Genomic DNA, 25314 nt, shown 5'->3' with positions numbered 1-25314 from the left:
AAATCAAGTAAAGTAAGGCTGAAAGATACCTCATCAAGGAAAAATTTGCAATGCAAGCCCAACAACCCACGTTCAATCCCAGGAACCGACAGTAGAAACGATGGGGTACCAAGGGTTGTCCCTTGGTCTGTACTTGGGTGTAAGGCACATGTGCAGAATATCAGTATCACACACACCACACACAAATACTTTTTAAAAAGGAAAATACAATTTTTTACCTTCAGTGAAACCATTAATTATCTTTGGTTTTCCAACTCCTTCCATAAATACTGGGTAAAGGCTAAATTGATATTTCTCAATAGGAATAAAATTATCTGAAAAGAAAATATAGTGTTAAGCAAGAATGAAATCTATATAGAAAACTGCAGCCTATGCTGTTACAACACTAGTCACTATTTCAGGATTGACTTGATGACTAAAGGAATTTCAAAAATAACCTAAACACTCCAAGTTTGCTAGAAATGATAGTGGTTTTCAAATAAGTTTTCAAAACTCTTAGATACAAATAACTGGTTTCCAAGGGTATGTGCCAGTATGAGCCAGTTTGTTCAAGTTCAAGACACGTTTCCTTTTTTCCTGAGTTCCTACTCCAGGACTGCAGGATATCCCTTCTCCTGTCATCCTCAGAGTAGGGAGGATTCTCTTCCTAAGTGAGTTCAGCTTACTTCGTTTTCCCCATTGAAAATAGCCTGCAAAGCCAGGTGCAGTGGCACACACCTGTAATCTCAGAACTCAGGGAGGCAGAGGCAGAAGGATCTCTGTGAATTCCAGGCCAGCCTGGTCTACAAAGTGAGTCCAGGACAGCCAAGGCTACACAGAGGAACCCATCTTGGACAAAAACCAAAAAAGAAAGTAATCTGTAGATGTCACTCAAAAAGACGTTCTCTGGTGTTATCTGAGGATCTCAATACATGGTGAAAGACGATCCGCACAATGTTCAAGACACATCTGGCAATGATACCTGCAGATGCTAATGATATAAGACCTGCGGCCCATAAGAGACAGGGCTCTGAGAAGCCTGCATCCCTCATCCCTCTGGCTTATAGAGTAACCAGCTTCCGAGGTGACAGTGAACTTGGTTCCCTGTTTGTGCTGTGCAAATAAATTTATCCTGAGGCTAAATTCTAGATGCCTGAAGCTGTTACTGCTCTTGGCTCTTACCTCTCAGGGAAACTGGCCACTCTTGCAATGATAACACTGACCTAGGTCATCAGGCTCAGAGTCCTCAGAATTCTAGCCTAGCCAGCCCCTCACTGCTTAATGGCATTATAATTGGGTACTGAGGTGGAGGGAAATCTGGCATTAGACCTTAGAAGACATTAAAAAGCAAGACAGAAACCAATATAAGCTCAACTAAGTAAATACCTCATATACACTTATAAAAGGTTATACGGTCATCCCATATTCTGACAGAAAGGGTTGGGGAAAAGATTTAAGGCATCTGATTGCATCTGCATAAAACATAAAAGAAAAATGCTCACAGAAATTCAGCAAATGTTCTGATGGGGCAATTGGATTATAAGTCCGTTGGTAGCACTTGGCACCCTCATTTTGAGGTTGTCGTTACCAATTTATTATCTGAATTGCCATCTATAGTGCCATACTAAGCCAGGAATAGTACTGGACACATACCATGGATATAATACTTCTTGACATTCAAAGGGATTCTAAGCCATTTCATTCCATCATCTTCATTAAGATTCTTCCACTCGATAACCAGGTATAATAGATTGTAATCAGCAGGTGACAGTGTCCAGGACAGAATCACACAGCTGCTGCTCAGCGGGTAAGCACTGAGTGACTGCACAACACTCACTGAGGGGAAGAAAAGGAGGTTATTTTCAATTCAAGATAAATGAAAATCTGCTAACGGCCTTGAGAAATGGCAGCTGAATGGAGAAGGAAGAGGAGGCAGACGATTTATACAAACAGCATGGAAATCACACAAGCAGAGCGCAAGGGGTCTATGACATGGAGAAGAAGAGGGATTCCACCTCAAATCTAAACGTGGAGTTTTGATAGGGTCAAAATTGTTCTCAGCTGCAATCTCACACAAGTCTATTAACCATGCTCTCCAATTCCCACCTGCTCTTCTTTCCCATTGGTGAGTGACACTTTCAAAGAATCCCCTTGGCAGAGCCCTTTCAGAAGGTCTCAGTGCATTTGCACCTATGAAGAGGCCATTCACATAATGCCAACGCGACCATCGCATGGGCCATATCTCAACCCACTCTTGGCTGAGTGTGTTTCTCCATGCAAAAGCCACCCACTCTTGTTTTACTATACCTCTTCCCCTGAGCAGTGAAAACCTGACCAGCTGTGCATCTGCTGGAAGCTGAGACTTCCCCCACCCCAAACCTATGGAAGGAAATTTAGTTTGCAATCGACATTATTTTCCTAAGATGGCTTCTCTACCCCCAACCCAAGATCAAGCTCCTGTTTGCTTTGTTTCCAAAAATCATACCCCTGTCCAGGCACAGTAGCACATGCCTTCTGTCCCAGCACTGACAGGACAGAGAGACAAGCAGATCTCCATGAGCTTGGTCTACACAGTGAGTTCCAGGCCAGCCAGGACTACACAATGAGACGCTGCCTCAATCCCCAGGACCCAAGTAGAGATGGAGGGTGAAATCAACTCTACTAAGTTGTCCTCTGACCGCCACACACTCACTGTAGTATGCATGCCCATAAACATGCACACACTCACAAAGACATACGGTGATAATTTTAATTGAAAAGTATAAATTATCCTTAAAGTTTTAGAATGTGCCCTGAACTTTAAAGAAGGAATATGACATATTTAAGCAATTAGAGACTTCATGAAAGAAGTGAGTCTTGGAAAGGTTAGCAGGTTGGTAGAGTTGCCAGAAGATGAATATTTTCTATTTAAAATGGTATTTTTGATACACAATCCAGATTAGAAGCTCCTTTTGTGTGTGACTCTTGGGCCACCAAGATGCTCCAGCAGGTAAAGGCACCAGCACCAAGTCTGACAACCTGAGTTATGCTTCCTAGGACCCCCATGTGGGAAGGAGAAAACTAACCCCCACAAGTTGTCCTCTGACCTCTACATACATACTCTGACATTTAAATGGAAAGTATCAATGCTCAGAATAATCAAATATACCAACATTAATGAAGGTGAGGTGCTCACTACTCACAAAGTCCACAACAGTTTTCAAGTCTCAGAAATTAATTTGAGTCCATATGGCTTATCATGCTACTACTAAAATGCATAGTATTTTACATATAAGTGTTAAATTATACCTCATGCAAAATATACCATAATATGTAGCAAGTGCTTATAGAATACTACATATAACAAAATACTTTATATTTATATATAAAATATTCTATATTCTAATATTTAGAGAGCGACCCACCTTTATTATTCCAAATGGTTTAAGTATTAGATTCACTAGAATATTCTATTGCTAATAATGCCATTTCAGATATGTTCTACTAGATGTACATAATTGGTTTTTGGTTGGCAATGTATTTCTCACACGGAGAAGAGAGAAGTATGAAAGTGGATCCTAGACTGTTCAGAGGATAATTTAGACAAGAAGGGTTGTACAGAGGTTACATACTAAAAGGGGGTATCCAAGCCCAACTAATACATTGGCATTGCATCCTGCACATCTAAGGCTCAGGGGAAAACCATGGAATAGAAGAAGGAAATACTGTAGGAGTCAGAGGCTCAGGACATCCACTGTTGATAGTGTCCCCTGGATATAAACGCTAAACAATATGGCTACCTGAATAAGACCATTATAAATGACAACACTAGTTGACATGCCAGTGTGGACAGGGTAAATTCCACATGGCCACACCCTAGATGAAGAGCTATAGGTGATCAGTTTCTGCTGAGAGAGGGAGAGGCAGTCTCCTCCGGGGATGAGTTTCCTCACAGACTGACTAATCCCAATTTGTCAGTCCTGGACACATGCACAAAAGAACAAAGCTAAACAGGCTCAGTAAGTTATATTTATATGCGTAATAAATAAAAAAGGTGAGATTATGAATTTTGGAGCGGGTCCATAGGAGGAGTTGGAGGGAAGGGGGCAAGAATGATGTGGATGCTGGGCTATAAAACAAGATGTGGGAAGCAGGACACATCACTGTCTAATAGTGGGGCTGAAATAATAACAAGGAACAAGACATTCTGCATGGACCAACATAAAAATAAATGACTGGGGTGGTCAGCAGCCCCTCAGCATCTCTTACCTTTGCTCATGGGCCATGAGAAGGTTAGGTTGAAATTGGCAAGGGAAGCACCAATGGAATTAATGGCCAGAACTGTGACTGTGTGTTCTTCCTCTGCCCACAGGAAAGTGAGATTGGTCTGCTTTCCTGCGTCTTCTGACCACGTCCCATTGTGGGCAGTATGGTGCTGTACCACGTACCTCCTCACGCTGCACAGTGAGGCATTGCTCATCAGGGGCTGCAGCAAACACAAAACTTAATTAGCACATGGACCACTGTGGTCATATGAATGGAGATCATGGAAGTCTTACAGCACATTCCCACCAGGAAACAGGAGTTAGACCGCGGCAAGCACTGCTCAATCTAGTATTAAAGGGTTGGGGAGCAGAGGAGAGTGGAAATTGAGCAATGCAGTAGGTATGTATAAGGCATGCAGCACAGGGAAATTATTTTCCTCTTTGTTTTTTCTTCAGACCTACTGACTAAATCCCTTCAAGACAATGAAGTGAGAACACAAGTGAGACATGTGAAATACTAAGAATACACAGGAAACGCTAAGAGTTTTCACTGTAGTCACAGAGAAAAACTGACATAGGAAGGTTCCTCGTCTAACAACCAGGGGAAGATTCTGCTCAGGAAGAAAGAACAAAGCTCAGGTGTTCATTGCCATTTCAAGAACCCAAACAAATTAAATCTGCCACTGTTCCTCCCAGGATGTGCTCAGAAGACTGTCCGGAGCAAGAAGAGTTTTTACAAACAAACAAACAAACAAAATGGGGCTGGAGAGTTGACTCAGTCTGATCTTCCAACAGTCCTGAGTTCAATTCCCAGCAACCACATGGTGGCTGAAAACCATCTACAATGAGATCTGGTGCCCTCTTCTGGTGTGTGGGCAGAATCCTGTATAAATAATAAATAAATAAATAACTCTTTTAAAACAAACAGACAAATGAAAACCTTGAAGGTTAACAAATAGCAGAAGTTTTCTGGGTAGTGTATGTGACCCTTGGTATTTCTGTCCAATAGTTTATATATATAAATCATAGCATGTTATGGAAGACTCCTGTATAAAACACATAGCAGCTCCAATGCTGCTTGTCCACTGTGTAGAGTCCAGCCATGACCTTCATTTCTCATTAACCTTCGCCTATATTGCAGGTAAAACTGAATTCTGCCCAGTCCCTTAGAAAACTACAAGCTGAGTTTTATAAAACCAGACTAGAACAGGTGTCTCCAAGTCACAAGTGACAGAGACACACTCACACAGATGCATGTATCCTGCAGTGGCAGACCCTCATGGGTGGCAGGGTTGAGGCACACTCACACAGACACATGTATCCTGCTGTGGCAGACCCTCATGAGTGTCAGGGTTGAGGCACACTCACACAGATGCATGTATCCTGCAGTGGCAGACCCTCATGGGTGGCAGGGTGGAGGCACACTCACACAGACACGTGTATCCTGTAGTGGCAGACCCTCATGGGTGGCAGGGTGGAGGCACACTCACACAGACACGTGTATCCTGTAGTGGCAGACCCTCATGGGTGGCAGGGTGGAGGCACACTCACACAGACACGTGTATCCTGCAGTAGCAGACTCTCATGGGTAGCAGAGTGGAGACAGGATGTAAAGAACCACCACAGAGGAAAAAGTCTCTAAGGAACCACCAGTTTTATTTTATCTGAAAAACAGCCATGCCATTTATGTGTTAATATTTATTTTTGTAATCATAAGTAAAAAAAATCAAAGATATCATAAGATGTTCATGGCTCACCTGTACATTTACCGCCCCAGCCCTAAAATGAACTTTTCTCTCAATTCCTGATTTCCTTGACTGGATAACAGTGTTAGAAACATTCCTTTTTCCAAGACTGTCTTACCTTTTAGGACATCTTAGCTCACAAACACAAGAGTATATGCATATATACAGGCCCTTGGACATATACATATCTCTAAATATTGCTTTAAGCTTAACATGAGCTTATGCTGATCTCTAATTCAAATCTGTTCCTGCAACAATCATTCTGGCTGACTCTCTTGCTAGTCTGGAGCCTTCCAGAAGACCAGTGAAAAATGGGCTCATCCCCATTCATCTTCCTAATTTTTTCATTCCAAGGTAAACATACACAGATGTAATAACTGTTAGCGTGCATCCCTGGAAGAAATGTACAAATCCAAAGTATCTACGTAGTGTCTCCCATCTTTCACCCTCCAGACTCATTTCCAAGATTAATTAGGCCCTTTTCTTTGCTATCCTGAGTGAGGTAATTTCATACACTTGTGACAGAGATACCCTAGTCATAGTCTGTATTTCACCTTGGAATCTTCTAGTCTATGATAATTTTTTTAATCTGTGTGATCTAAGGTTTAATCTTTGTCCTATGAAGTTTTTAGTTTGGGCAAATATGTAGTGTTGTGTGCCTACAATCTCAGCATTCTACAGAAGAGTCTCTTTGGAATAATAATTATGAATGCAGTGGTCTGAGTAATGTATATGCAAGTTTTCATATAGAGAAAGATTCGAGTCACTCAGGGAAGCATCTTTGAACAAGATGCTCTATCAAAGCTACATTTAACTTGCACAGTGGCTGCACAAGTTTGCATTTCCACTAGCAACAAACCAAGTTTCTTGCTGTCCTGTATTCTCAATCAGTAATTTGAAATATCTTTAAGAATAATTAACTATTCTAATAGACATCATTTTTGTTTTACTTTATAAATTCCCAACCATGACAAACAATACTGAGAATCTTCTCATGCTTTATTTACCACCTATGCATCTGCTTTGGCTACATTTCTATTCAGATTCTGTGTCCATATTTTTGCTGGGCTACTTGTTTTCTTACTGTTGAAACTGAGGCACCCTTGCCACAATGACCCTTTCATTCTCTTGACAGTATTTCGTGGGGCCAGAATTTATTTTAATAAAGTTCAACTTATCAACACTTTAAAAACTAAGAATAGGATTGGCAAGACTGCTAATATAAATGCTTTTGCCACCAAATTTGATGGCTTGTGTTTGATGATCAGAACTCTACTCTGAGAGAAAGAACCAATGTTTGTAAATTGTCCTCTGACTCCATACCTGTGTCAGGTGTACTCAAGTGTTTACACAGCACACAATAAGAAAACAACAAATACATGAATGTTAAAAAATGTCTGTTTGTTTGGTTTTTTTATTGAAAAATAAAATCATTCATATTACATCTCATTTGCTATCCCATCCCGTGCATCCTCCCATTCCTCCCTCTCACTTTCACCCCATTCACCTTCCCTATGACTGTGACTGATGGGGACCTCTTCCCCTTGAATATGATGCTAGGGTATCAAGTTTCTTCTCGGTACTCTGCTATCCTTCCTCCGAGTGCCATCAGGCCTCCTTATCAAGGGGCCATGCCAAATAAGGGGCACCAGAGTTTGTGTGAAAGTCAGTCCCCAGTCTTCACTTAACTGTGGAGAATATTCTGTCCCTTGTCTAGGTCTGGGTAGGGGTTTGATGATGACTGCAAAAAATTGTCCTTGGTTGGTGCCATAGATGGAGCAGAACCCCTGGGCCCAGATCTGCCCATCATAGTGTTCTTCTTGTAGGTTTCTAGGACCCTCTGGATCCATCTATTTCCCTATCTCCTATATTTCTCCCACCTTAGGATGTCCTCACCACTATCCCATTTTCCTGTCAAGTGAAGACTTTCATGAGACATACCCCTTGGCCTAGTGTCCAGATATAAGTGAGTATATACTATTTGAGTCTCTCTGCTTCTGGGTTAGCTCACTCATTATGATCATTTCTAGCTCAATCCATTTGTCCACAAATTTCAGAAAATCCTTGTTTTTAATAGCTGAGTAGTATTCCATAGTGTATATGTACCACAGTTTCTTTATCCATTCTTCTACTGAGGGACACTTAGGCTGTTTCCATGTTCTGGCTACTATGAATAAGGCTGCTGTGAACATGGTTGAGCATATGGCCCTGTTGTATGCTGGAGCATCTTCTGGGTATATTCCAAGGAGTGGAATAGCTGGGTCTTGAGAAAGCCCTATTCCCAGTTTTCTGAGATAGTGCCAGATAGCTTTCCAAAGTGGCTGCACTAGACTGCATTCGCACCAGCAATGAAGGAGTGTTCCTCTTTCTCCACATCCTCGCCAGCATGTGGTGTTGCTTGAATTTTTGATCTTAGCCATTCTGATGGGAGTAAAATGGTATCTCAGAGTTGTTTTGATTTGCATTTCTCTGATGACTAAAGACGTTGAGCATTTCTTTAAGTGTTTCTCAGACATTTGATATTCCTCTGTTAAAAATTCTCTGTTTAATTCTGAGCCCCATTTCTCAATTGGATTATTTGGTTTGGTGGTGTTTAATTTCTTGAGTTCTTTATATATTTTGGATATTAGGCCATTGTCAGATGTAGGGTTGGTGAAGATCTTTTCCCAGTCTGTAGGCTGTCGCTTTGTTCTCTTGACAGTGTCTCTTGCCTTACAGAAACTTCTCAGCCTCATGAGGTCCTATTTATTAATTGTTGATGTTAAGGCCTGGGCTGTTGGTGTTCTGTTCAGGAAGTTGTCTCCTGTGCCAATGTATTCCAGGATCTTCCCCACTTTTTCCTCTAACCGATTTAATGTCTCTGGTGTTATGTTGAGGTCTTTGATCCCCTTGGACTTGAGTTTTGTGAATGGTGACAAATAGGAGTCTAATTGCATTTTTCTACATGTAGATATCCATGTCTACCAGCACCATTTGTTGAAGATGCTATCCTTTTTCCATTGAATAGATTTGGCTTCTTTGTCAAAAATCAAGTGACCATGTGTGTGTGGATTCATTTCTGGGTCTTCAATTCTATTCCATTGATCAACCAGCCTGTTGCTGTGCCAGTACCATGCTGTTTTAATTACTGTTACTCTATAGTACAGCTTGAGATCAGGAATGGAGATTCCTTCAGAGGATCTTTTATTGTATAGGGTTGTTTTTGCTATTCTAGGTTTTTTCTTTTTCCATATGAAGTTGAGAATTGATCTTTCAATGACTTTAAAACATTGTGTAGGTATTTTGATAGGTATTGCATTGAATCTGTAAATTGCTTTTGGTAAGATAGCCTTTTTTACTATGTTAATTCTCCTGATCCACAAACAAGGGAGATCCTTCCATCTTCTGATGTCATTTTCAATCTTGTTTGTTTGTTTGTTTTAATTAACACCTCCAATGATGGAGATGTGCCAGAGACATGGCTCAATTCAAAGAGGCTCTGATGACTGGGGCAGGAAACTGGGAACAACAAGTGGGCATCTCTAACCATGGCATCCAATCTTGCTGCAGCCCATGACTCCTGAAGAGCTAACATGATGCCTGAGAAGTTTCAGATCTGAAGCAGTTTGAATTCCAGGTATTTAATTAGAAATGTATTGCTGTAAAGAATGTACAAGTATCCCAAAATCCAAAACCTCTAAAAGTATTTTCATTTAAAAAAGTACTCAGTCCATATTAGATTATAATCCAATGCATAACTAAATATTCACATTCCTCACTGACACAAATAATTGGTAAAAATGTGATGCAAGATAGAATCTGCCATGAGAAAGAGTTCTAAATCATTTTTCCTAGATTCTCTACTCACAACCAGCTTGTCATGGTGACCGCAATCCAAAAAGTACAACACAGAAAGGGAATCACCATACAGCGAGAGGCTACACCATTCTCAAAGCTACCTCAGCAAGATTCACATCAGCTCTGCTGACCTTGGGTAGTATGTAGCCTTAATATTGCATGAGAAAATGTTGTTTTTAAAATGGGTGCTTTGTACCCCAAACCCATAGGGGAATCTATTCATGAGGAAACATCAAAACATTTGGGGAAAATTATACAAAATTCTAGCTTGGCTGGAATCAGTTATGAACTTCAATTAAAATGACATCAGAATTTTTGAAATTAACTGTAACAAATGCATCATATTAATGCAAGGTGTTATTTATAAAAAAAATAGGATATGGGGATTTGAGGAAATTCTCTACGTTCTTTGGTATTTTTATATTAGTCTAAAACTATCTTAAAATTTTTATATGTAAAAATGTCAGAGACTGTTACTTTTTAAAGCAACATTTATTATGTGTGTGAGTGTGTGTGTGTGTGTGTGTGTGTGTGTGTGAATGTGAGTATGTGTGTGCACGCGCGTGTGTGTATGTGAATGTGTGTGTGTGTGTGTGTGCATGTGTGTGTTAACACCATGGCACACATGTGGAGGCCAAAGCACACCTTTTGGAGGTCACTTCTGCCCTTCCACCGTGTAGATTCCAGGGACCAATCTCAGGTTATGATGTTTGGTGACAAGTGTCTTTATCCACTGAGCCATCTTGCCAGAAGTTCAGAACTTGTTTTTCAATGGATGTATTCTTACCCTGTGACTCTGTGAGATGTTGACTGCATAGCCTGCACACCCTTAGAAAAACTTCACTCCAGTGTTAGAACCTAGACTATGGAACTGATATGGTTTGGTTTTGACTATCTCCCCCAAAGCCATTTGGTAAATGTTTACCACCAGCCTGCCATGCTGTCGGGAGGCCATTAGGCCATAGTGAAAAGGAGTGAGGTCTTTAGAGGAACCCGTCGAAGGGCTGCTGGGCCCTTCTCTTTTTCTTTTCTCTCTTCCAAGTCCCTGCCATTAGGAGGGGGTATGTGTCACTTTCCTTAGCCATGTGATCCCACCATGACGGACCCAAAGCAAAGGCACCAATAAAACACAGAGCTTTGGAACCCTGAGCCAAGGTAAGCCTTTCTTCCTTACAAGATGTTTATCACAGACGCTTTGCTAATAATGTGACCCTGACTGACACAGGGACCATAATCACTAAAATACTACTCAGCTTAGGAAACCAAAGCAACACAAAGGAGAAACCAGGCTAATAAAGGAGCATGCATCCAAGGAAAGGCATTCAAGTACTTTGAGAGACAGCAGGCTAATAAAGACGCTATCAGATCAACCCTGAGGAATATATATTGTTCTACTGTCCAATATGACTACTGTCAGCCACTTGAGGCCATTTAAGTGTAATTTAATTCAATTAAGTAAAAAGTGAAATTTTAGATTTTTGTATCACTGGGCACACAAGTAAAGCCATAAAGTGACAGGTGGCCACCATGTTGGACGATGCACATACAAACTGTTCTTGTCATTACAGAAAGTCCCACAGGCACCATCACTGAGGAAACACAAGGACCCAGGGATAAGGAAAGCATGGGAACTGTCTGGAAAAAAGAGCCACTGCTCTGTTCAAGGGCACAATGGAGTGTGAGGAAGGAGAGGAGGTTGGCTGTAGAATGGACCAAGGGCAGTTGTTAGAGCTATGAGGAGATAAAGATAAGGTTTCTCAGATTCTGTTCCTGGCTGACCCTACCAAACTCTGAGCAATATCACTGCTCATCTCGCTCTGCAGAAACACTCAATATCTAACAAATATCAGCATCAACTCTTAGTGTTACTTTCAAGTAAAAAGGTCAAATGAAAGCCAATTTAGAAGTTGTACTACCTGGTATTTACAAAACTAAGTGGAATTACAAAACTAAGTGGACGCAAGCTCTTACATACTCCAATTTTTATATAGATCAGGAAAGCATTTTAAAACTTGCACTAACTTCCTTCCTCGTGGGGGCTGAGATTGATTTCACATTTATATAATAAACACAACATTGCCTACCTTGTGTATTTACTCCCAAATCAGACTTTGAGGGCCGAGGCCGTATTTACATTGTTCAGGATTCAACCGAAACCAGATTGTGAACTTAAATTTTCATTTAGTAATCTTATCCCAATACAGATGAAAATATGAAGCCCAAAGAGCTCAAGACTTTACCAGAACTAGAATAACACAATTATAATTGAACTGAGAAAGTGATAAAGGCACCTGGTGATGCCTATATTCCGGACACTCTGCCCTGAACAACCCCACCTCCCCATGAATTAAATAAAGGGTCATCTGTGAGATAAATAAAGGCAAGGTTCTAAAGAAAGCATAGACAAACATAACTTCTGAATACACTAAAAGACAGAAATTGGAAATACCTTCCAGAGCAAGGTGACGTTTCTCTCCTTCTTAGTGACATCGCCATCCATTATTCTCCAAAACTCAGGTCCTCGCAAAGGAACTGCGAAATGACAAGGGACCCAAGTTGGAGCGTGGCCTTGAATGGGGCACTTTCAGTCACATGTGAAGCACCCGCTCCCGTGCTTTCAGGAAACAATAAGAAGTGTCCACAGACCTTTTACGTCCATGATAAGCGTGTAGGCTGGACTGCTCCAGTTACTCCAATACCCGAGGCCATCCAAGCGCCTGCAGCGCACCTGCGCCACATACACCGCACACAGGTCTGGCACCAGCAGGCTGACTGACTTTGATTTTGCATCAAATACATCATGTATCTGTAAAGGCAGTCGAACTGTCAACACATATGCCTCCCATGGGTCCTGACACACTTTTACTTTTGAACTTAACACTTCCAAACTTAAGATAGAGCAATGTTGTATTTTCCCACTTCAGAAACACACGAAGTTTGGCCAGTCAAAGGAATGCTGCTTCCCACATCTGCTCACTCCTGTGTCAACTTGCTGTATTGACAAGGCCAATTCCAAACACACTCTTGCTGCACTGCTATTCCTTGTCCTCTGATCCTCTCTCTACCACAAAGACAAGAATTCTAACATGGTGTTCAGATGAGGCCTTTTCCAGAGAATCAAACAGATAAGACTCACATACACTGCAACTGAGGTGATCGTGCTGATGACACAGACACAGTTTCTTGTATTTCCCGTCTTAGCAAGCTGCTGGTGCAAAAGTGACATAAGCTTTCCCATATGCACACTCGACACTGTGATTTTTTTTTAATCTTTCCCATGCTACTGAAAGACATTGGAAGACCTTAGAAAAAATGTGAGTCCCTGGAAAAATGGATGAAATATGGCAAATGTTTCTCCAATGAAGGCCTTTCTACAGACCTTTAATGTCATAAACTCCATCACTACACTAAAAAGGTAAAATGAAGCAGGGTTTCCTGAGCCTGTTTAACCACACAATCTCTTTTTCACAGGACAGTTCATTGGGGAAATGTCCCATGAAGAATCCTTTGGGAAACGCTAGGATCAAGCCATTTTTGTTCCTTATAAGGATTAAATTTTAACACAGTACAGGAGAGTATACTGCTTGTATATATATTCCATGAATAATGTGATGCAATGAGACCCCAAAACACTGTAAGATGCCGCTGCATGTCTAACTCTCAGCAGTTGCGCTCATCTACATGAGATATGCATGAGGTTGATCATAGAAGAAAAAAGGGTTCAGAGGGCCCTGCTTCTCCCTGAGGATTTTACTGCTGCTGAGGGACAATGAGACAATCTCCTTACAGGATAGCCACTGATGAGCTGCCCATGTTTGCCAAAGATATAGAAGAGCAACTGGCGAGGGAGAGGAGGGGAATCAGGTGGTAAAGGGATACGAGGTTGTAAGAAGGGGTGAATATGATCAAATATACTGTAATGACACCCAGTATTAACTATAACTAGTATATGCTCATAAAACACTACTAAATAGCATTTAGTAGTCCCAGCACTTGGGAGGCTAAAGCAGCAGGGGTTCACAAGTTCAAGGCCAGTCTTAGCTACGGAGTGATTTTTGAGGCTAGCCTGAGCTATACAGAGAAAATCCAATTGAGAGGGAGAGAGGGGCAGGGAGAGGGAGAGAGAGATTAAATGCGAAGAAAACATTTTGAAGTAAAAAGTACCTTCCATTGTATTTCTTTTCCACTTAAGCCATATTGAATCTGGAACTGAAGGTTATTCTCTGGAAAGACTGGCTTTTCCCAAGATATTTTCAGTAAGCCAATGTTTACAGTAATTTCTGCTTTCACACTAGAAGGAGGTAGTGGTTTTACTAGAAATTAAAAATATATATATATTCTGTAATAATAACTTAAACAGCAATATTAACCATCTTTCTACTTCATGTTTCTAAAGCAACATCCTTTTTAAACTCTTGTCTCTACTGTGGGGAGCACTCCATGAATGGAGCAATGGGTTCAGTTGCTATAGCAACATGTTACATGTTTAAGTACCTTTCACACTAGCTGGCAAGAAACTTTTCTCCTAAGGGCATCGCTTCCTATCTCAAATCCCATCAGCTCCCCTCCACAGCTGCCATGAGCCAGCACCTAACAGGTTAACACCAGGTAGAGCCCAAGGTCTCCAGGGTGATGGCCCGGGATGCTCCTCTTCTTTCATTGTTTTGATGGGTACCTCTGCCACTCAACTATCCAAAGAGAGATGGTTGGCCCTTGACTGGAATAAGAGGTGCACAACTCTAGTGGCTGAGAGGAATGAAGCCCATAAATTGAGAAACCAGTTAGGGCCATGTATAGGCATTGTATAGGGGAAGTTAGGACAAGCCTCTGTAGATATTCCCAGTCTACCCCCCTCAACCTGTTGATTCCATTAGGTGCTATAAATCAGGGCACTGTTGATTCATAGGGAACAAGGATTGCACAATGTAGGTGCTTAGCATCACTCTCTTCTTCCAAGTGCCACTTCTAAAAACAACTACTGTGCAAAAAGTGTAGTCTCTTGTTTGACCAGTACTCGTTGATCACTTAAGACACCAACACTAGTACTTTAGGGCATTCAGGAAAAAAACACCTCAATTTGTCATTAGTATGTAGCTTCTCATGGTCCTTAAATTTCTCACAGCTCATGAACTTATTCATCATCAAACCAATAAGATGATAAAATGTCTATGTCTGGAAAAGGCCATTTCCTTTCAAGACAAAAAGTGTCAGTGTTTGAGACAGTGTAAGGGTTAGTTCTTTCGTTGTGCGTCAGTGGATCGCATGGAGAGATTTGGTGACTGCCAAGCAGTAGTGTATGCTCTGACCACAGTGATGCACACATGGGGGAGTATGGAAAGCTACACACAGCTAATGGGTGATATAAAATGGTTTTGTGCCTCATCCAAGTTTTAAAAGCCTGGAAGACATGGAATTTACACCCTGAAGCCTAATTTCCACATTGCTCTCTTCCTAAGGCAAGATGAGCCTGACTTAAATTCTTTGCGCTAGTCTTGGAAAGCAGAACACCCAATGTTATCCAGATAGCATGTTGTTGACCCCATGTTGTGTGTGAATGTTCTTGGATCTTTATTATTCTGAAATACTGAGTTACAGAAATGCACCAGTTGCAGTAAAAAAAACACAGTGGAACTGTGCAAAGGAAAAGATAATCAATTCATTGAACATCTATATCAAAAATAGATCTAATAGTTAAAGTAAGTTTATCCTATATTTAACAAAATATGGATTCTATTTCAAATGTGTACTGGTTAATTGAAAAAATATACTGATTTTTGGCATAATTTCCTAACAAAACAATGTATAGCAACAAAAGAAGTGATCAGAAAAGGTTTATTTCTCAAACATTCTACACTAACTATGGAAGAATACATTCAATGTCTCAAAGGCTCTATGAATACTTTCATCTCAATGTACTTTTTGAAAATTTGTCAATATCATGATAAATCTCACTGTCTTTTTTTCTTTTTTAATTTTTTTATTTTTTTATTTTTTTATTAATTTATTCTTGTTACCTCTCAATGGTTATCCCATCCCTTGTATCCTCCCATTCTTCCCTCCCTCCCATTTTCCCCTTACTCCCCTCCGCTATGACTGTTCCTGAGGGGGACTTCCTCCCCCTGTATATGCTCATGGGGTACCAAGTCTCTTCTTGGTAACCTGCTGTCCTTCCTCTGAGTGCCACCAGGTCTCCCCCTCCAGGGGACATGGTCAAATATGAGGCACCAGAGTACATAAGAAAGTCATATTCCACTCTCCACTCAACTGTGGAGAATGTTCTGACCATTGGCTAGATCTAGGTAGGGGTTTAAAGTTTACCACCTGTATTGTCCTTGGCTGGTGCCTTAGTTTGAGCGGGACCCCTGGGCCCAAATCTGCCTGTCATAATGTTCTACTTGTAGGTTTCTATGACCCTCTGGATCCTTCTACTTTGCTATTCTCCCATGCTTCTCTCATCTAGAGTCCCAATAGGATGTCCTCCCCTCTGTCCCAGTTTCCTGGTAAGTGAAGGCTTTCCTAGGACATGCCCCTTGGGCTAGTATGCAGATATAAGTGAGTGTATACCATTTGAGTCTTTCTGTTTCTGGGTTAACTCACTCATTATGATCATTTCTAGCTCAATCCATTTATCTACAAATTTCGGGAATTCCTTGTTTTTAATAGCTGAGTAGTATTCCATAGTGTATATGTACCACAGTTTCTTTATCCATTCTTCTACTGAGGGACACTTAGGCTGTTTCCAGTTTCTGGCTATTATGAATAAGGCTGCTATGAACATGGTTGAGCAAATTTTCTTGGTGTGTGCTGGAGCACCTTCTGGGTATATTCCAAGGAGTGGAATAGCTGGGTCTTGAGGAAGCCCTATTCCCATTTTTCTGAGATAGCACCAGATAGATTTCCAAAGTAGCTGTACTAGTTTCCATTCCCACCAGCAATGAAGGAGTGTTCCTCTCTCCCCACATCCTCGCCAGCATGTGGTGTCGTTTGAATTTTTGATCTTAGCCATTCTGATGGGTGTCAGAGTTCTTTTGATTTGCATTTCCCTGATGACTTAAGGAAGTTCAGCATTTCTTTAAGTGTTTCTCAGCCATTTGATATTCCTCTGTTGAGAATTCTCTGTTTAGTTCCAAGCCCCATTTCTCAATTGGGTTATTTGATTTGGTGGTGTTTAATTTCTTGAGTTCTTTATATATTTTGGATATTAGACCGTTGTCAGATATAGGGTTGGTAAAGATCTTTTCCCTGTCTGTAGGCTGTCGCTTTGTTCTCTTGATAGTGTCTCCTGCCTTATAGAAACTTCTCAGCCTCATGAGGTCCCATTTATTAATTGTTGACCTTACGGCCTGGGCTGTTGGTGTTCTGTTCAGGAAGTTGTCTCCTGTGCCAATATGTTCCAGGCTCTTCCCCACTTTTTCTTCTAAGTGACTTAGTGTTTCTGGTTTTATGTTGAGGTCTTTGATCCACTTGGATTTGAGTTTTGTACAAGGTGACAAATATGGGTCCAGTTGCATTTTTTTACACATAGACATCCAGTTGGACCAGCACCATTTGTTGAAGATGCTATCCTTTTTTCCATTGAATGGATTTGGCTTCTTTGTCAAAACTCAAGTGACCATATGTGTATGGATTCATATCTGGGTCTTCGATTCAATTTCACTGATCAACCAGCTTGTTGCTGTGCCAGTACCATGCTGTTTTAATTACTATTGCTTTATAGTACAGTTTGAGAGATCTCACTGTCTTTTGTCAAGTTTCTTCATTTCCTTTGGATCTTTTGAATGTCTCTCATACCTAGCCAGGCCAATTAAAGCCTTATAGTATGGCTACTCAGATTATAAAGCCTTCAGACTATCCAAACAAAACTTTCAGATTAAAAACAGCAAATGTTTTCAGAACTTCACTGGAGGGATATTTGATATTTTATATTTAAAAAACTCATAAATTTGCAGTTACATCAAGAGCTATATGGAAATTTCCAACTATTATGAACCTATTATCTACATTTATAAACAAACATGCTACAAATAATATAAAAATAAGCTCAAAATGGTTAAAAAAAAAACCTCAATACTAGGAAGTTTCTAACTCCAATCATCCTGAAATTTCTCTATAAACAGAAACCATTTTTTTTCTCCAAAATCTAGTACGATTAGAAAATGACATCCAAATCTAAAGAAAATATACAATGCAGTCTGACATACCTACAGAGTCAGGAAGAACACATGTTGGTGGAGAGTCAAGCGAACCTAAAGGGTGGTTGATCCTGATCCACATTGTATAGCCAGATAAGAGGAAGATTGGCTGGAAAACACACTCATAGAAGCCGTCCCTCTGCAAGACGCAGTGTTTGGGCTCAGACGTAGGATGAATAGATGGACTATCAGAACAGTACAGGCTGCTCCTTAAAGATATTTTTTTTAAAAAATAGTCAGTTAACTTACAGTATTGATAAGAGGAAGAAGACATTTTAGAAGAATCATTTATTTGTTGTCATAATCATTTTCTCTGTGTACAGATTGATGTCGGGACTAGGAAGGCACCCTTGCTCTCCCAGCTTTATCTAGGTCTTAGTCTTTCCACAAAGAGTAACTCCACAAAAGCACCGCAGGAGCAATGCGTAGTGATGGAAGTCAGAAGAGTGAACAAGAACTAAGTTAGGGACAGACCTGCAGGACTCTGTGGTTACACTAGGCCAACGGCTCTCAACTTTCCTAATGCTGCAGCCTTTTAATACAGTTCCTCATGTTGTGGTGACCCCAATCATATAATTATTTTTGTCGCTGCTTCATAACTTTAATTTTGCTACTGTCAAGAATCATAATGTCAATATTTTTGGAGCTAGAGGTTAGTCAAAGAGTTGGGAACTCCTATGCTAGAGCCCAGAATTGGTGACATGATTGTTGAATAAGGATCAAAATTAGTATTGAGAAGGAATCCTGGGATGGATGGAGAACAGGTTCTTGCTTTACCCAGTGAGTTAACTTCCAACAGAAATCAGGAATGCAACGGATGGTAATGTTTGGCCTGACGGACAGTTCTCTAAGACTTCCCAGTCCAAACTGATGTTGTGAAAATAGTACCAAACCCTGCTCCATACATGAATGGTGGGAAATACATTATTCATTTTTCTGAGAAATGATTTTTTATACATTCGAAGTCTTAATCAACGTTCAACATCACAGCACACAATACATTTCTTCAAGACACAGTCCTTCTGTCGCTATTTGCTCTGAAATGGTGTTTAAGTGACTAAAGCTCTGACTACACTCCACAGACACGAAAATGAGAAGGGAAAAGAAAATGGAAACACTAAAGTCTTTTCTCAATTACCATCTTTGCAATACTTTCCCCTCAAGATTATCAGTGTGTGCGCATGTGTGTTTAGATAATTAATGGTGAGTGAGGATTGCAATGACTGAGGGATGTGTAATCACTAGTGGGTAGCAAAACAGTAGTGCAGAAACACAGCAGCGAAGGTCTGACTTGGGAAGATGAGCGTCATCATCATGACAGCAGTTACCGTTTATTGACTGCCGCAAGGGAAGGCTTCCTAGAGGAGTTGTACTCTTTAATTACAATGAAATGAAATGTTATTAGTTTCTCCTGAAAATCATGTAAGTCCTACCATTTCTTCCATTTACAGGCAAGGATGCTAAGTGAGCTGTACAGCTTAGAAAACGGGTTTCTGCAGACATTTGTTGGCATGTGAAAATGCATGGGAAGACATATATAACTAAAACTGCGTATCATGAACTTTCACTCGGTTTAAAGATATTCATAGCATACAGTAAAAAGGCAACAATTTTTCACATTTAAGAGATGTAGAAATTGCCAGTTTCCTTCCAATACCACAGAGGGGTTTGACTCAGAACAAGAGGCACAGAGTTCAGATAACAGGGTTTGATAGGAGGGAGATATTTTCTGAGTTATTTTAGATTTTGAGAACAAATAGACACCTTGTACAAACTGAACATTTTCAATACAGATTTAAATATCAGAGCACAGAGTACAGTGCAGTAAGCACACTGGACAACTATCATGGGAGGCTTTACAAACAAGGATGTTTGTACCTTCCCACCAGCAAGACATGGTTAAGACATACATGTAGAGAAAAGGGAAATACAGTATGGAGATGGCTTAAATTATTTTTAAACAAAGAGGGATAAAAATAAATTAGCACAAAATTCTCTTAGAAGAACCAATTATCTCTATTAACTACTGCATGCTTTCTAATGTAATTCACTTCATTCTTAAAAAAAAAAAGCAATCAAATCTTGTAAAATCTTCTCCTCTGTCTCCTTTCTCTGAAACACTGATCATTAGCTGAGTGATGTGAAACCTAAAATACTGTGCAGCCAACGTGAGCCCGCTCTCTGAGTCAAACTACACTATGTATGAAATAATACCCTTGCCTCCCCTTCGTGTCACTCAAGAGTCAAAAGGCAATTCCAGGAAATTGCCTGGCAGACACCATAATATGACTTTAAAACAAAATACATTTTTTAAAAAGCCTTGGGTGTGAATGTTTTGAAAGATTACAATTTATGTAACCCTTCACAATTTTTCTAACAAATTATATTCAAACTACTGCACAGAGGGAAAATTATGCCAGATTTCTGCCGTAGTGATCTATTAACAGAAAATGTAACTGTGCCATGGGTCAGGAAAAACAAAGAAACCAATATAATGCATACCTGTGATACCGCAACTGCACAGTACTTCCCACGAGTGATTGGATTGTGCTGGGTGACCATCTGCAAGTCATTTTAGTTAAGTACCCATCAGTTTCACATGATATGTTGATATTGACATCTATTTAAAACACATTAAAATATTAATATAAGGTAAAAACACCAAAGATCATGAAAAAAACATTTTCCTTACATCTTTAATAGGACTCAAGCACAGTCCATGGTGACAAGTGACCTTAGGGGACAGAATGAACGAGGCCTTGGGATTCTTACCGATCACATACAGTTCAGCGTAGCGGTGGTGGCACTCCTGCTCACTGCAGCAGTACACTGCGTCATAGGCAAACTTCCCGCGAGGTCGGGTGGCTTTCAAGTTGGAAAACGTAACTTTGCTAACATGGTCATCCACAAGGCTATACTGTGTTTCAGGGATTTTCTCAGCCAGATTCATCCACCAAACTATCTGCTTTGAGGAAATAATTTGGTTTTGATCTTTGTAGGCACAATGAAAGGAAGCGTTCGAGCCAACGCTTGTCAGGATTTTGGGTGGAAAGTACATGGCATCTGTAACAAAGAGAGAAAGGTGGGTATTCAGATGGAAACAGAAACCATCACGTGAGCTATCCATATGACAGGAAAGAGGTTCCCACATTCCCAGTTACCCTGCCAAAACCAAATAAGTCCACTGCGAAGCTGGCTGATGCCATGGAGAGCCCTTTGAGCCTTGAGAACCCTGCTCTCAGCTGCATACTTTCTCAACGTGGAGTTTATTCCTTCCAACTATGTTTTAGCAATGGTCTCTTTCCAAGTGACAGGCAACAGGACTAAGTGAAGTTATCATATGCTTGCACAATAATTCATTTCCCCCAGGCTATTAAAACTGAATGTGCATGTATGCGCATACACACACACAAAAGTAAGTAATAAATAAGTATTAAAGAAATAAAGGGGGAACAGTGAGATGGCTCAGCAGGTAAAGGTGCTTGCCAACAAGCCTGATGACCTGAGTTCAATCCCTAGGACTGACAGGATGGATGATGGAACTGACTCCCACAAGTTGTCCTATGACCTGAAAATGTGCATCATGTTCAACATGCAAAATAAATATAATTTTAAAATTTCAGGACAATCAGTGAAACATAGTGTAGGTTCTTAGCACAGATAACTATGGCACAAAATATTGAAGAAAGTGGGCTTGGTAGGTATTGTTTTCTTCAGTTATGAAAGACTCTGATAAACATGCAAAGAAATAGGTAAATGTTTTTCTCTGTAATATCATGCTGAATTTACAGCAATGGTTTTATATGTACTGTTCACACCGGATACCTGCAATAACCATAACTGTGGTAAACAGGAACACGGTAGCACTAAGCACCACATCATGGGCAGCAGCTAGGGCACTAGACTATGGGCGTGCGTGAGTGTGATCCCAGCCTCAAGGACATGCAGCGTCCACATGAACGGAGCTCACTGCGGACCCGCACCTGTCACACACCTGAGAGATGCCCAGCAGCATGGCCTCATGGAGACCACTCACTGTCTCAAGCGTCATAGTTACGGTTACCTTCTAGAAAGGTGCAGATTGATGCTCGTAATTGAAGTTCTTCATTAACAGATTATTTGTAAAACTTCAAGATGTTTTAGTTTGACATCAAATGCATCAAATGAGGCTTAATCGAGAACTAAAGTTAGAATGTATAGGGTTTGTGCCTGATTAAATGCTTAAATCTAAACTTTAAAACAAAAATTAAAAAGTGACAATTTCGTGGCTGGAGAGATGGGTCAGGGATTAAGAGCACCGACTGCTCTTCCATAAGTCCTATGTTCAATTCCCTGCAACCATAACCACGTGTAATGGGAACTGATGCCCTGTCCTGTCCTACAGGCATACATGCAAATACAGCACTCCTCTGCATACAGAAATACTTTAAACGTGAAAATCTATAAAGTTCGGGTAGCTTTACCTAAACTGTGTTTATTTAATACATCCTTTCATTCCAGGGCGGCTGCTGATTCTTCTCTAAAGAAAACATGGGGCTGGGGAGATGGTTCAGAGGTTAAGAGCACTTACTGCTCTTCCAGAGGTCCTGAGTTCACTTCCAAGCAACCACATGGTGGTTCACAACCATCTATAATGTGATCTGATGCCCTCTTCTGGCCTGCAGGTGTACATGCAGGCAGAGCACTGTATGCATAATAAAGTAATCTTAAAGAAAGAAAGAAAGAAAGAAAGAAAGAAAGAAAGAAAGAAAGAAAGAAAGAAAGAAAACACATGGAGCCTGCTCACACAGATTTCATCAGCACAGATGGTACTGTAAATAGAAATACTTGTGGGAGCTTCTTAAGTGAATAAGTCTTTGTCCTCACTGCAAGCATCTGAGTTTTGTTCTTATGTGATGATTTTTTTCTTAATCCTCACCTAGTAGCCCTCAGAAGCAGCTAAGCCATTCAAGATTTTGAGGCAGTATTGTGGTCAAGACCATAAAAGCCTCCAAAAGCTCAAAAGCTGGAAGCTGGGGGAGCATCACACACTGCTAGGATCTGTGAAGCCTCCATGAGGGAGAGTGCATCTGAAAGAGCTGGATCCCTGGGAGAATGCCCAGGATAAGGACGGGGACTCAGGCTCCTTCTGCACCACTGTTTGCTTTCGGGCAGCTGTGAGCTGAACAGATCTCTCCTGCAGACTATGGTGTCATAGTTTCAAAGCAATCGGGTCAAGATTAAAGCCAAAATATGAGCCAAAATGAAAATTTTCATCTTTTAAGATTGATTTTTGTGGGAATTTTGACTGGATGGTAGCTATTTACTCACACTTTTTTCCCCCAATGTTTTTCTGTTTGGGATGTCTGAAGCTTAGCAATATATTTAAGTGATATATAAAAGTCTAGTTGTTAAGTCATCTGACTGACTGTTGAACAAGCTAACAGACTGACAAAGCTGTGTGCATGTGTGTGCTTCATTATGTTATCTGACCACTTATACAAGAATGCAAAACATGAGCTGGAGTTTGAAAACCTAAGCAAATCTAAACTTTCAGATATTGGCATACATTGTAAAGAGAAGCAGAACTGGAAATGAAACATATCCATCTTGCCTCAAAGTCGTATCTTTTATGAACTTAAATACTGTAAGAATACTGCTAATAATTACTATTCTAGAAAAGCATTCCCATTCAGCCTTAAATCCTAGAAAACTTTGAAAAATGACACTTATTCTTTTAGCAGTGCCTGTCTTTTTTTTTTTTTAACGAAGGGGAGGTTTTACATTTTAAAACAACAACAACAAGAACAGAAAGAAAGAGCTTTCCAGGGAAAGTAAACACATTGCCTACTAGTTAATAAAGAGATTTTCAGTGTAGGTGGGCATGGCTACCTTTGCTTTGCACAGCTTCCAATGTCACCTGACCCCACAGGACCACATAGAATGCCTCCACCTGGGATACTGTGCTTTACCCCACCCCACCACACCCCTTGATGTGACTCATAGGACATGTAATCAGTAAGAGCTGCTGATAGAAGATGCAGCTTCACCTAGGAAATGACCCAGAAGTTCAAGACATGAGTTATCAGCATCCTATTACACGCACGGTGACAGTAGAAAGTCACTTGAGGAATAAAGATATAAGATCGTTATCTACAGTCTTCATGCCACGTCCCTGAGACTTCTAGCTTGACCTGTCTCACAATCTCACTTTGCGCCCAGCAATTAGTGTTGAAGCTAAGATAGTGCCTGATATTCGCTGCACATTTGTCAAGAGTCAGGTGCTGTCACAAGCACTTGGCTGTATTATTTCCCACTAGTCATACGCACATCCCGATCTTACAAACAAGGAAACTGAGGCACAGAAAGGTGAAGACCCTCTCCAAAGAAATCATGACGATGCTCCCTGTGTGACCTGGTAGACTCAAAACCAACACTTCCATGAAACAGACTGCTTTCCGACTAATTAACACTTCTAAAATACTAAGTAATCAATAAGGAGAGTTGTTGAATGGAATGGACTGACTGCGCCCTCGCTGTCCTACATTGCTATTTCTGTGTTACCACAACCCACCCGAGTAAGACTGAACAAGCAGAACCAAACTGACAGTTAAGTGACTTCGAACTCAGCTGTGGCAGGGTTGGAAACTGGACAAGATGCTCGGGGCTCTGGGAAGCACTGCCTCTCACCTCTCTGGGAAACCCGTGGCTAAACTGCAATTTCTCTGATGTTAAAAATAACATTGAAAGTTGGCAGAAAGGAAAGGAGGACGGTTGCCTGACACGCAGGTCTATGAGTCACTGCAGACAAACGGAAAGCCCAGGGGTCACTCACACCTGAAAACGATTGCTGAGTCACGTGGGCCCGAGTGGAAGTGCACGTCAAATGTAAAATAGCCTCAGTGAGTGCCCAAGAGTGTCCGTTGTACCTACAGTGTTTTCTGCAGTAACCAGCTCTGGGCTGGATTTCCAGGTAGAGATAAGCTGGACCTTCTTAGCTGATACCAACAGGTTGTTGAAGCGGTTATGAACTTCAAAGTAGCTGATTCCAAGAAAAGAGCAAGACCCACCCCCACCCACCATGTGAAAAGCTTCCACCAAGCTAGGAAAACCTGCTGTATGGATAAAATAAAAAATTTATTCTGGACACCAGATACTGCGGAACAGCAAACGTGTCTGCAGGAAACAGTCGAAAGACGTTGCTGTGCACGAACTACAGAATAACAGCTCCTGCAAGATGCCTGGATCTTCAGATACACCAGCAAGACTTTTGGCATAAATACAAACTTGATCCTCTGTAATTATTATAAATCCAGAGATCAAATGAAAGAATTCAAA

The 25314-nt window shown here is 40.8% G+C and overlaps 1 protein-coding gene across 1 annotated transcript in view; it reads right to left on the bottom strand.

Annotated features, from left to right (window-relative positions):
* LOC311600660 (leptin receptor) overlaps positions 1-25314 on the bottom strand; it is a 101599-nt gene that overhangs the window by 20423 nt on the left and 55862 nt on the right. The window contains exons 9-17 of the mRNA XM_084787628.1: positions 20770-21060; positions 20500-20617; positions 18007-18206; positions 13970-14118; positions 12452-12611; positions 12255-12337; positions 4228-4444; positions 1633-1815; positions 219-314 (exon numbers count right to left, since the gene is read on the bottom strand). Of these exons, the coding sequence (XP_084643754.1) occupies positions 219-314; positions 1633-1815; positions 4228-4444; positions 12255-12337; positions 12452-12611; positions 13970-14118; positions 18007-18206; positions 20500-20617; positions 20770-21060 (1497 nt within the window). The remainder of the gene's footprint in view (positions 1-218; positions 315-1632; positions 1816-4227; positions 4445-12254; positions 12338-12451; positions 12612-13969; positions 14119-18006; positions 18207-20499; positions 20618-20769; positions 21061-25314) is intronic.

The sequence above is a fragment of the Acomys minous genome (genome assembly GCF_964271855.1).
Source record: "Acomys minous genome assembly, chromosome: 6".
Lineage (NCBI taxonomy): Eukaryota > Metazoa > Chordata > Mammalia > Rodentia > Muridae > Acomys > Acomys minous.
Note: the sequence above shows the minus strand (reverse complement) of the source record. Positions and strands in the feature narration are given on the sequence as shown.